At 27.4% G+C, this 13,020-nt stretch overlaps 3 protein-coding genes and 1 long non-coding RNA gene across 4 annotated transcripts; 1 reads left to right on the top strand and 3 right to left on the bottom strand.

Annotated features, from left to right (window-relative positions):
- Positions 1 to 5,972: 5,972 nt before the first annotated feature.
- LOC129613003 (uncharacterized) lies at positions 5,973 to 6,473 on the top strand. Its single transcript, XM_055526917.1, has one exon. It carries the CDS (start codon positions 6,053 to 6,055, stop codon positions 6,365 to 6,367), a length of 315 nt encoding a protein of 104 aa, XP_055382892.1. The 5' UTR covers positions 5,973 to 6,052; the 3' UTR covers positions 6,368 to 6,473.
- Positions 6,427 to 7,946, bottom strand: LOC129612925 (ribokinase). The gene is made up of 4 exons (XM_055526811.1): positions 7,712 to 7,946; positions 7,437 to 7,652; positions 7,189 to 7,382; positions 6,427 to 6,815 (listed from the first exon to the last, which is right to left on the bottom strand). The coding sequence occupies exons 1-4, from the start codon at positions 7,904 to 7,906 to the stop codon at positions 6,455 to 6,457; spliced, it is 966 nt and encodes a 321-aa protein (XP_055382786.1). The 5' UTR covers positions 7,907 to 7,946; the 3' UTR covers positions 6,427 to 6,454.
- Positions 7,947 to 9,411: 1,465 nt separating this feature from the next.
- LOC129619087 (esterase P-like) lies at positions 9,412 to 11,410 on the bottom strand. The gene is made up of 3 exons (XM_055534175.1): positions 10,030 to 11,410; positions 9,830 to 9,962; positions 9,412 to 9,526 (listed from the first exon to the last, which is right to left on the bottom strand). Exons 1-3 carry the CDS (start codon positions 11,408 to 11,410, stop codon positions 9,412 to 9,414), a joined length of 1,629 nt encoding a protein of 542 aa, XP_055390150.1.
- Positions 11,411 to 12,512: 1,102 nt separating this feature from the next.
- Positions 12,513 to 12,957, bottom strand: LOC129618666 (uncharacterized). The gene is made up of 2 exons (XR_008697820.1): positions 12,798 to 12,957; positions 12,513 to 12,726 (listed from the first exon to the last, which is right to left on the bottom strand). It is a non-coding gene; the product is annotated as an uncharacterized LOC129618666 (long non-coding RNA).
- Between the last annotated feature and the right edge of the window lie 63 nt (positions 12,958 to 13,020).

Genomic DNA, 13,020 nt, shown 5'->3' with positions numbered 1-13,020 from the left:
AAAAACTGGATCTGAATTTAATTTTAAAATTCTCTTCAAATTAAGGTAGAATTATCGAAAATCCACTTTAAAAAAACATTCGATCGTTTTTCTAAAAATTTCCTCTAATCAATTTTCTTGTATTTTAGTTGTAAAAATGTCAAATGTCAAAAAGAATCTAAGTAACTCCTCTTATGATATTAATTGTTAAAATGTCATTTGAGAGAGCAACGATCCATTTTTCCGAAATTTAAATTACACAGCATTTATACCCTAGCCTTTTTCTTATTACTTTTTAACACAGCATCTCTTTACCTTTAACAAATTTCAACCTTTCCTTTCTTTGGTTTTTCTTTCGTTTACAATGTTTCGAGTAACTTGTGTGGAAAACTAGAAAACAGGCATGGTGAAAATAAATTGATATTATACTAAGTGAAGTAAAAGCCCTTAGTATAGGATTTCCATATCGTTTTCTTTAAAAAGAGAACACTCATAATAAATTTAGGCAAGTTTTTTTTTCTAAAATAAACATTTCTAAAACAATTCATAATGTACATAAGTAGGTATATTTAATAACAAGTTAAAAAAATTAATACAGAACACATATGTACATATGTATTAAATGAATCTTAATATCACATATTTAGCTTTATAGTTCTTACGTGGTCTTTTATGATACCTCGTAATTCTTTATATGGTATTTAAGCATCGAATCTTAAACGTAATCATAATTGTTGTATTCCAGTCATCAGGCCAAAGTTTATAAGCAAGTCTAGAATTACTACATGTTCATGTGTTCTATGTCCTCCAAAAAACTTCAAACTGTCAAGTCTATTAAGTACAAATTAGAAGAATGCTTGTTTCGCAACACGGAATCCAAATAAGTTAAGGAGTCAACTCCTTTTGTTAAAAAAGTAGAAAATGTGTATTACGTGAAAAAGAAAGTACAACAAAAAATTTTCGGAAAAGAGTAAAGTGACATACATACTTATATTGACATATTTTTCTTTTCTAGTTTTCAGTAAAGTCCGAAATAGTTTATTAAAAAGGTCGTCCATTTTCAGTTACTTCTTTAAATTTTAATGGTTACAATACATAATACCTCTTTTAAAATCATAATACTTACTAAGATACTTTCGAATGCTTTGATATTGGTATGTCAAAATTGGAATTCACTTTAAACATGTAGTTCAAAGGTTGTTTGTTTCACCTACTTTTGTTTAGGTTCTTCGAAGTTGCTATTTTTTTCGCTTTAGAAAAGTTTTAAAAATCGAAATCATAAACGTAGAGGCCCGATGCCAAAAAATGAAAAACTTAAAAACCAAATAATCGTATGTACATACTTAAACATATTGTCATAAACAAAAATACATAATGCACTTATGCAAGGGCTTAGTTTTCAGTTTTAATTTCGCAGTTAAAACAAAACTTTCTTTAACTTATGTTGTCATTACATAACTGAGGTTAGAATATTGTTAACTGAGATAGAGTTAATATTGTTATAACTGAGGTAGGAGTAAAAATAATGCATATTTTAACTTAGTTATTTCTCCAGCTTTGATTTATTTCTGATGCAAATTCTAAAGCTAAAAAGTAATGAGATATTTATAGGATATACATAAATATTTTTTATATGTTCATATATGTATATATACATATTACATATACATACTTACATATATATGTATTCGCCTATTTATTTACAAAATGTAATTGAAGTTTCCATATTTTAATGTTATTTGCTTATTGTTCACTCAAAAGTCAAATAGAAGGCAATGAAGTGTGACAGAAAGGACAAAAAAAACTGACCATTTTTTCAGGATTTCTAGTCCTATATGTTGTGACTCTTGAAGCTTACTCATGATACATGTACATCATACTATTTTATTTTTTTATTATACGCATATTTTTGCTTTTTATACGCATTTATTCGTACAAAAGAGATAAAAATTGTGTTTGTGTGTGTGTACGTGGCGTTGAAGAAGAATACATCTCATACATAATAATTTTGTGTATGTATGTATGTAAGTACAAAAGAACATATGCTTGACAATAGCGTGTTTCATAATCAAAAAATAGATGAAAATGATGCATGATATTGCAGTAGTACTTTATACAAAATTCAGCTTATAAATGTTCATTGCCTATTTTTATAGAAATGCAGTAATACTTCAATATCGATATCAGTGAATATATACATACATTCGTATGTATGATACTGAATCGTGATTTTGTCATGAAATATATCTGTATCTTCAAAAAAGACTAATGAGAATGGAGTTGTCATAAAAATTAAGCTAATCAAAATTTATAAACAACTCGGTTGTCGTATTTTTTGGGCAATATATTCCGTGTTTTTATCCTCCTACGTAACATTTAATATGGAAATTAGAAGATTTTGTGAAATTGAAAAACAATTCAGCAACTACAAGTTAAAAGTTCAATTATGTACATAATAATATTGTTTTGTATTGGGCAATACTAATACCCCAATTTCGTAATCATAGTATTCACTTATGGGAAAGTGAATCTTGTAAAAATTTCTATTTTTAATTCAATAAAAATTGAAATCCGTGGTCCAATTTGCAATCACCCTTTCACTTAAATAAAAATCAGAATAAAATCAAATTCAGTTCTCCAATATGAAAGGATCCAGGTGTTTTCCATTTTTTTTATTTATATATACGCAGTTAATTATTGTATATATGTACATATGTGCATGTAAATATGTATTAATTCGGCCTTAGGTACATTATGTAAGTTAATAAAAAAAAATCGTAGTTAAAAATTATATTGCTCAATAAGGTTTATTAGCCGAGTCAAAAAGGTCTGATTATAAGATATGTACATATGTATGTACATATGCAAGTATATATAAGCCATCTAGCTTAAACTTTTCAGTAATACATTCCTAATAGATGAACTAATGAAATGGTAGACAGATTCCTCTAAGACCCATGGTTTGACATTTAAAAACGTTTAATATTGTATAGGAAATTGAAAATTCAGGGCACACTAAAAAGTAATTAAAAATTTTTTTCTTTTCTCTTAGCCTTGACATTTTTTAATCCTTTTTCCAAATTTAAAATTGCATTTCCTTGTTCAAGTTTTAGTAGTAAAGTTAGTATTGAAGATAATTTGATGTTGAATAATATTGTATCAGTAACTTTACTGAAACCTTTATTTAACTAAAATTTAAAAAAAAGTACTGTAGCCTGATGGATTCTTGACTTTTTTGAGGTTTGTAAACTAAATAATCCAAATAATCATTGGCAAGATTAGTCTAACAACTGTCATTGTATTTTGTTGTTAGTTTTCATGAATTTAAAATTACAGTAACACTGTATAGTTATGCTATTTGACTTCAGCTGTAGTTGCTGAATTATAAAGCAACACAGTAATATCGTTCAATTTTGAAATCAAGGTTTATTGCAAAATTATGTGTCAAAAAGTAAACAATATTTTAAGTAAAACTGAGAGCCTTTCTCATCACTGAGGTGAATAGTTATTACAATTTTTGATAATATACAAAATGATACAAACAAATTTACAACAGCTCTGTAAAATTACATATTACACATAAACATTTCAAAAACATGCATCGAAATTGGAATCAACAAAAAATATAAAAAGATGTGCATTATACTATACATATGTACATATTAACCTACATACATATGTACGTACGGATTAACAAATGTACACACATACGTATATCTAAATACTTTGCATTTATTTTGGACTTTTGGACATGACTTGGAGATATTTTAGAAATTAGACTTAGACTTATTTTATTTTTAGAAGTATTTTTCTGTTATAAGTTTTGTTAAAGATGTTATGTTATGTACATACATATGTATGTACATAACATAACATGCATCACACGCGAAGAATGTTTTTCAATTATTTATAATTGAATACAAATATTTATTTTAAATTTTATTTTTGTGTTTAAAATTGAAATTAGATAATAGCACATTAGTCGCCTATTTGTAAAAATGACGTTTCCAGTAAATTGCGATTGTTATTTTTAAGAAAATTTTTAAAAGGCAAAAACAAACATGTAAAAATAAAGTGAAAAGAGTATCAAAAGAGTAAATGAAGTACTTTGAAAATATAAAACAATTCTTTGCATTACAGGCCACAGATCAGATGTCCTGATGCCCTCATTTTTGTTTTAGATAACAAAGTCTTTCATATTTTATCAAATTATTAATTTGTACATTTCAATGATCAATAACAGAAATCTTCTTTTTTAGGAAACATCGGTGAAATATAATTTTTTCACTCATTTTGCATAATAACTACAGCTTTTCATAGTTACATTACGCAACTAAAAATATTTTACTTAATAAAATTTAATACAAACGACAATGTAAAAATGAACTTGTTTTTTTTGGCGAATTTACTATGACAATTGTTTTTTGATTTGCATCAATGTTATAAACGTTTAAAAACTTGATAGGGCAAAATATTGAAAAGGCATTGAATTTTTCCTAATTTTTTTTAAGCATTGAATCTTGATGTCATGTACTTATAGTATTGAGCATTTTTTTGTATTGAAAGAAGTGCTGTTTACATTTTTTTCATTTCACATTGTAGCGTCTTTGCATTTACAATTTTGACATATCGGATTTACAATTTTTTTTTTATTGGAAGATCGTCTCTTAAAAATATATACATTAAAGATAAAAATAGAAATGTTTTGTAACTAAAAAGCATTTTCCATATGAGTTCGAATCACTTCTTGATTTTTAAATGCAAGTTTGTATGTGAATTGAAAAGCTTTATTGTCCACTTCCACACTTAGTTCCAATATCAATTGCAATTTGTTCATTTTCTTCCTCATTTTCTGTAATTATTGTAATAACTTCAATCAAAAATTGTTGTGCTCTGGAAATTATTATATAGCATATACTACATGTTTGATAGAAACCACGGCTAACAGAAATAGATTTTTTGTAATGTCAAGGTAGAAACCAAATTTCAAATGCAGTATGTGCGTATTAATACATCACAACTAAAGTTACGATTACAACCCAATATTGAAGTGAAACAGTTTCACATTGCTCATTAGCATTAACGTTACAACTAAATGTAGAACTGACCATTAAAAGCAAATATAAAATTGTGAAGGCTATCAGCAAGAAATCCAATATTTACATAATCGTGTAAACACTACCATACTTATCAAATTTGATGAATTTTACATTTCATAGCAACACTTCACCAAGATGTCAATTCTCGTAAGAGTTGCCACTCCTAAAATATTTCATAAGGTGGATTTTAAATATTATTTGATTTAATGTTTTTATAAATTTAAGTATTTACATTGATATTATTATTTCAGAAAGAAAATGCAATTTGAAAATGCAATAATTTTTCAGAAAGCAAAAATGCAAAACACAACATATCCCAGCTTTTTTGTTTTCCTAATAAAAGTATAAACACAGAGAAAACCTTTCAACAAATGATTTTGAAAAAAATATTTCAAAGCAACTTTTGAATTTTTTTCTAAAAATCATATAATATGTAATATATTTTTATAAATGTCTTTTCAAATCAGCCGAAATTAAAGAGAATATTCAAAAACTGGAAAAGTTGAAAACATCAAATCAGAATAAAGGGTGTAATACTGTTTTTCAAAATATTATTTCTTTGGGATACCATTTTGACTTAATGGTCTGTTGAAATATGTTCCTTATTTACATTAAACAAAGCCAATCCAAATATTTTTTAATATTCAGGAACTTAGGTGTAATAGAAGGATTAAGAAAAAGTTCTTATTACGTAATGGATGTTGAGCAAGATCTATTGCTTTCTCAGTACTTTCAACAAGCTTTCCAATTAATATAATCGTTTTGATATAATATGGCGCTGCTGTTATTTTATTGAATAAATTTAAATAAATTTTTTGGTCCTAATGTGACAAAATGAAAATAAAATAGATACTGAAACACATTGCAAGGTCAGCATAATTTTGTGAAATTGGCAACTCTAGTCGTTTCTCACTTGTGTAATTAACCATTTTCCCCGTTGTAGGAAAAGGATTTAATTGAAAAATATTTGTAAAATGAATACTCTTCGGGTTAATATGATTTTACACAGCCTACGTCGGTTTAGTCAGGCCGCGAAAACACCAAGTTCTTTGGGTGGAGCAACTAAATCAACACCTCCAAATCCAACCATGCAAGGTATAAATACTCAAGTGGAGGGTTTAAGTTCCAGATGTGTAAAATCATCAGCTGAACCAGTCGGCCCAGGAGCTTCTGCAAATGGAGAATACAAGGTTCCGGAATATTTTCTTTATTCAAAAGGCTCATATGCTGAGGCTGAAATTGAACTTGCAAAGTATAGGTGCCCACAACCATCAGCATTAAAAAAGTAGAATTCGCCAAATACATACGTTATATAGCTTTAAATTTGTTATAATAAAATTTAGAAATATTCGTTATTAGAAAAAATTTATTAAACGTTATAATTCATGAACTGGATACACATTATTTTCAACATTTTCAATTATTTCCTTAACTTCTGAAATTAAGAAGAAAGAAGATTGAGTTCCAGTTCTCTGTACACTTAAAGAAGCGATTTCGCAAGCCGCTCCAATTTGTTGAGTAATAGGTAAATGGTTGAATTTCGAAAAGAAAAATGCAAGAGAACCTATGAAAGCATCTCCAGCACCAGTTGTGTCAATTACCTTTTCAATTTTCTTGGTAGGTATATGATAAACATTTTCGTTTTTCTGTGAAAAAATTGCACCATCTTTTCCCATTGTTAATATTACAGAATTTGCTCCAATCTCCAACAATTTCAACGCTGCAATTTTAGCATCTCTGTTATAAAATAAAGAGTACTTAGGAATATCATGTTTCAAGCTTTCAAAACTTATTAAAAATTACATATGTATAAAAAAGTCGAGCGATAAAAAATCAAAAATTTTTTGTGAACACAATTTTACGTGAATGTGTACATTTGCATTCGAATTTACATATAAAACGTTAAAGATGAAAAATATTAGAAAATAAATAATTTAATTGACGAATTTAAGATTAGAAAAAAGCGACTGGTGTTCTGATTTAAAAGTCATGATAAAATTCTTGAAATATTCGCTTGGCTAGGCATACATATGAAATGGGTATGTTTATACTAAATCTTGGCTTTGAAATTTTGAAGTAAATTCATAATAGAAATTATTATGTTACGTACTGTAAAGTTTTGATATTTAAATTCGTCATCAGAGCTGCTTCGCTTTCATTTACACATAAAAAAGTAGGAAGAGTAAGTAACTCATTAGGAGTGTTTTCAAATGCCGGAGCGCAATTAAGTATTGAAATTCCTTTAAATTTTGTTAGCGCTTCTATTGTGGCATCCAATGGAGTTTCTTGTTGACATACCAAAACCTGCAATATTTAAATCTTTTCACTTTTAATTTTTATACGCAAAAATGAATTTACGGCTGCTTTGTTTAAGTGATTAGCTGCCCTATTGACGTCGTTTACAGATAAGGATTTATTCGCACCTGGAATAATTATAATTTGGTTATCCCCCGAATCTAAAACAGTTATTTGAGCTATCCCAGTGTTATCTTTTACTTTCTCAACAAATTCTACATTGACGTTACAATTTTTCAAGTTCTCCAAATATTTGTCTCCCCAAATATCGTTTCCAACCTACGTAAAGCATTTTATAGATATCAATATGGATCAGGTAATATATCACAGTCGTATACTTTTGCTATTAATGAACATTTAGCTCCTAGTTTGGCACAAGCCACGCACTGATTAGCTCCCTTGCCTCCAAATCCCGTGGCAAAGGAATGTCCATGTAATGTTTCTCCAATCTTTGGAAGACGAGGAGCATAACTGGAAAAATATAATATAGTAAAAGTAAATAAAAAAATATAAGAGGTTGTGGATATGTGCATTACCAAATCATGTCTATTATTGCAGAACCAACAACTACAACGTCCAACGAATCTGTATCACCCATTGCGAAAAAATGACAATTTCTCTTAACTTCATTAAATTAAATTAATTTTTAGCAAAAATTTTATTCTAGATAAACTTGAAAAAGTTTATTCTAGATATCGCTTATCAAAATTACTATAAAAATAACGAATTGTGTGTACTTTGATTTAACCCTCATTGAATTATTTGAAATGCTTGCAATATGTGATTCGATATTCACGTATTCGAAATTTAACCCCTTGTGACAATACTATGATTACGAAATGTATATGTAGATTTGTATGTAGTTGATTAATTTTGTTAAGGGGAGCAACCTCCGTCATATAAATTAATTTAACAAAATTGGAACCCAAATTGACATTTCAAAAATTTTAAAGGTATTTCTGTCAACCAACATTAGAAATTTTTTTTACAAAAAGCGTATACATATGTACATACATATGAACTTTTTTTAAATCAATTTTGTAGTGATAGCTAATGATGAGATATAGTCGTATGTCTATTGTTTAATTATACATAATTCTTTAAAAAAATTTATACAAGACACAATTTTAAGGCTTTTTGTTGAAAAATTTAGGAAAATTTGATTTTATCATGTTCCCACAACGTTGTTATCCGTCCATGTCATCTCAAATCTCAATTTTCTAATATTTTTTCCAGCAATTCTAATCATAACCCATAATAAAAATAAAACAATTTTTGACATTTTCGATAAGCTAATTTCTACAGCAATCGCAGCTGATATAATTTCTATTGGTGTCTAATAGAAATGTCTATTTAAGGTGACGTGATCTGATAAGATTTATTTCAGACTTTTAAAGCATGAGTGACGTGACTAACGTGATGTGGGTGCATAAAAGCTTTTACAAGTATATGTACACACATACTATATATATGTACGTATTTATGTACAAATTTCAATACTTCCCTGTTTTGCTTGACAATCTATATATGTATGTTTGTATGACAGAAAAGAACAAGAATGAAGTATCAGAAAATAATATAAATTTTGGGGATAATTACTGTTTAGATGAATTTAGATGCAATTACTGCTTGATTGTAAAATACTTACACTCAATTATGAATAGTTACAATATTTCGTAGGAGCTAAAAATTGCAATCAATTTGTAAAAAATTACAAACTGTTTGATTGCTTTAATTGCATGGCATCATACAGTTGCATATGTGTACACTTGAGTTAAAATGCAAATTTCATAGGGTTCCCATATCGTTTTCTTTAAAAAACTGGTCCTCCTAATGTAAAAAGAGTAGTTTCTTAATTTAGGTACAACGCCAATTTTTTTTTTTTGAAAAATAAATATTTTATTCAAACAAATACATATGTACATACATATGTGTAAGTATTTATTAACAAAGTTTTTGGTGCTGTCTAATATACAGTGAACGGTTTCACTTTTTGTGTAACCTACCCTATTTTATTAGCTGCTCAACTTATACGATATTATAAGATGTCATCAAACTCCATTATTACCGGTTTGTTTTTTGTTATGTGTAAAATTTGTATACTCTTATCCTTTTTGTTCTCCGGTAAAGGTACATCTCCAAAATTAACTAATCTGAAATTTTACATAGAATATACCTGAATATAACTGAATAGGATAACTGATCGTTCGCAAATTGGTCGCTGGTAAACAAATCGATTGGCAACTTATTTAAATTTTTTTGAAATAAGTTCACATTATTAACTTGCATACATAGTACATAATAAATACATAATATGTACATACATATGTAGTTACAATTGTGGATCGATTGAAAGATGATATTATTTGGATATACATACATAAGTATGTATAAGTATTCATTTGTGTGTACATATTTGTTAACTATTTGTTAAAATTACAAAAATATTTACCTACCCAGTTTTGGCAAATTCTTTTAACATTGAAAGAAATTTATTTGAAATTTCAATTTCATCATCTCGAAATGGCACACCGCTGTCTCTATGAGGAACGTTAAACATTAAAAAAACATCGTCGCCATGTGTGCAACCTATTAAAAAACAAATACAATTATGATTTAAGTTTGTAGCAATTATAATATTGAATTTTTAATATACCGAAATCAATATCATCTCTTTCGGAAATTAGATTTCCAATTCCTTTTGGTGAAGGATTCTCATATATGTAAGCAGAAATATGTGATTTTGTAAAGTCTTTATGTAGTTTAATAGCTTTCAGAGAGCCTTTTGCAAATAGTTCATCAGTAAATATTTTCTGAATTTTAAAATATTTTTCCAAATTTGTGTCGTTCTCATAAATTTTATATTTTTGTTTCAAAAGTTCAGAATATTTTTTAGCTTCCAATTGTGATAATTTTTCTTCATAAAATAAAGCTTTCGGAGCCAAATCATCAAATTTTTCCCAAAATTCATCAATGTATTCTCCTTTATCAGATTTTTTCATTAGCTCGGCTGCGTTATATCCTCCATCCTCTGATGTGTATGCAATTAACCATGGAATGTTCGCAATATTGGAATGTTTAATAATATTCTCAGGTTCTTGGTTTAAAAATGAATCGTCAATCGAATTCGTTTCAATTACTGGCCCAAAAATTCTAAATGGATAATAATGTGCAAATTGAAGTTTACCAATAGCTCTAACAATATTTTCGGCTGGTTGGGCTTTTAAACAAGTTTTTAATGAATTAGTGTTTTCAGATGTACAATTTAACATGGATGCCAATAATTCAGTTTTCTCTTCTGCATCATTTACTAGGACCCATGGACAAAATACTGTACCACTAAATGAAACAGCAGATGTTATTAAATTTTGAATATCTTCTTTTAAAAGATGCATATGGACACTAGCACCGCCTGCAGAAAAACCGGTCAAAACAATTTGTTCTGGATTTCCTCTGAAATTTTTTATATTTCTTTTAATCCATTGTAAAGCAAGACGTTGATCTTTTAAACCTAAATTTGCAGAAATATTATTTTTATCAGATTTTAGAAATCCAAGAGGTCCCAATCTGTATGATATTGTGACTACAACAACATTTGGATTTTGCATAAGTAAATCTGGCCGAAAAACATTTCCTGTCCCATATTGAAAAGCACCACCATGTATAAAAATAACAACGGGAAATAATTCAGTAGAGTTCAGTTTTGGCATAAATATATTCAAATATAAACAGTCTTCGTTGCCCAAAAGGCGATCTCCATGTAAAATAAAATGATTCCATTGTAAACATTCATTTGGCATTTGTGTACAATCAAGAATATCACTCCAGTTTTTTTTTATAGATAATGGAGGTTCAAAACGATATTCGCCTACAGGTGGTTCTGCAAATGGTACTGACAAGAACGAAATATAATTCTCACCTATCTTCCCACGTATTTTGCCATTTTCTGTTTCAACAATAACAGAATTAGCTAACTCCACTTGAAAAGAAATATTCAAAATGAATAAGAAATATATTTTGTATATTCCGAGCAACATATTAAAGCGGTATAAAAACGCAATTAAAAAAATCCTAATTTTATTTTATTTTATTAAATTAATTTAAATATGTAATTTGTTATCAGTATATTTAAAACAAAATGAAGTTCATTTAATGTAAAATGTTAATAAAAGAGAATTTTAAAATTCTGCTAAAACTATAAGCTTGTGAATAATATAAATAACTTGTAATTTTTCTACTACATACGCATATACATACAAACATATACATAGTTTCTTATTTTCATACACATTTATGAACATTATTGTGATAATAATTAACAGTTACATATTTTACGTTAATGCAATACACACAAGGCTAATATATTACGAGTATTTCTTATATGTACATATGTATGTATGTTTACAGGAAAATTCAAAATTTAATCATCAATTTTTAAATTTTAAATCGAAGCTAAAATGCTCTTTTCTGAGCTCGAATCTATCAGACCCATATCTCAACCAAAATATTAGTCGTGTGGGAGATAAAAATTTGTTTTCTAGGAAAAAACATATGTAAATATTTTCATTTTATATTGATAAAAAAAGTTGTAAGTGTAACCCATGTTGATCTCTTGTAGGTAATAAAATTTTTTGATTACAAAGGAAAATTTTAATCTATTACTATAATATTATTTGCCTTTTAATTGTGTATGTATTTCTTCGGATTATTATTTCAATTCGACATTTATGACAATTTAAAATCTGTACATACATACATGTATACGTTAACTATAATTATCGAATAATAATTGTTTTATTGCTTTTGAATCTTAGCAATTTTAGTTTAATCAATATTCATAACTTTAGTATTTAATTTAAATTTTTAATATGCCTGCTTACACGACGACTTGTGCCAACAAGCTTTGTCAGCCATTGATGCAAAATTTTTGAATAAAAAGTGTCTTACAATTTTAATTAAATTTACAAATTTAAAAATCTTTGCTAATCCAAAATTATTTTAAATAAGTAAATAAATTAATCACTGTTTATAATATGCGCATTCTCTTTATTGGTTCGTACGTCCATATGTCGAAGTACAATTACCTATACCAACTTCAGTGTTGCATTAATGCTTTATAGTTTAACAAAAAACAATTACTAGTGTAAATAGATTTTTAAATTTATTATAGAATTTTCTTTTAAAACAAATTAATTTTAAAAATTAATAACTGTTTATAAGTTTCAACAGTTGTAATTTATGTATGTATATGTAGGTACATAAATGCATACATACTTAACACTTTAAACAGCATTTCGGGAAGTCACCTACATATTGTTTAACAGTGTCACAAGTCAATCTTAAATAAGAGCATCTAAAAAAAATAAATTTTATATTTGTATGTGCTTCAAATTGAATAATTTTAATTTATGATTTTATATTTACTCTTCAACTTTTAAATCGAAATTTTTTGGACAATGAGCTCTTTTAGTACATAATCCACTATTTCCTTCAACATAATCAATAAAAACATCTCCGCCAGTTTCAGCATGATATTTTAATAAATGGCTTTCTTGTTTTGAATCAGTGTAGAAGCAAACGGGAATTGATGCTAAAAATGTATAAAATATTTTAATGTATATTCAACAATTTTCCTCTGTAAATTTAG

The sequence above is a fragment of the Condylostylus longicornis genome, unplaced genomic scaffold (genome assembly GCF_029603195.1).
Source record: "Condylostylus longicornis isolate FDR11 unplaced genomic scaffold, ASM2960319v2 ptg000001l, whole genome shotgun sequence".
Classification (NCBI taxonomy): Eukaryota; Metazoa; Arthropoda; class Insecta; order Diptera; family Dolichopodidae; genus Condylostylus; species Condylostylus longicornis.
Note: the sequence above shows the minus strand (reverse complement) of the source record. Positions and strands in the feature narration are given on the sequence as shown.

Bases quoted from the DNA above. Each gene is read 5' to 3' on its own strand.
- LOC129612925 (XM_055526811.1), bottom strand. From the start codon at position 7,906: ATGCACATATCCACAACCTCTTATATTTTTTTATTTACTTTTACTATA. The intron at 7,653-7,711 runs GTATACGACTGT...TGCTTTACGTAG, and splicing joins AATGTTCATTAATAGCAAAA to GTTGGAAACGATATTTGGGG. The intron at 6,816-7,188 runs GTACGTAACATA...ATTTTATAACAG, and splicing joins TTAAATATCAAAACTTTACA to AGATGCTAAAATTGCAGCGT.
- LOC129619087 (XM_055534175.1), bottom strand. From the start codon at position 11,410: ATGTTGCTCGGAATATACAAAATATATTTCTTATTCATTTTGAATATT. The intron at 9,963-10,029 runs GTATATTAAAAA...GTTTTTTAATAG, and splicing joins AAGAGATGATATTGATTTCG to GTTGCACACATGGCGACGAT. The intron at 9,527-9,829 runs GTAGGTAAATAT...GTAAAATTTCAG, and splicing joins AAAGAATTTGCCAAAACTGG to ATTAGTTAATTTTGGAGATG.
- LOC129613003 (XM_055526917.1), top strand. From the start codon at position 6,053: ATGAATACTCTTCGGGTTAATATGATTTTACACAGCCTACGTCGGTTT.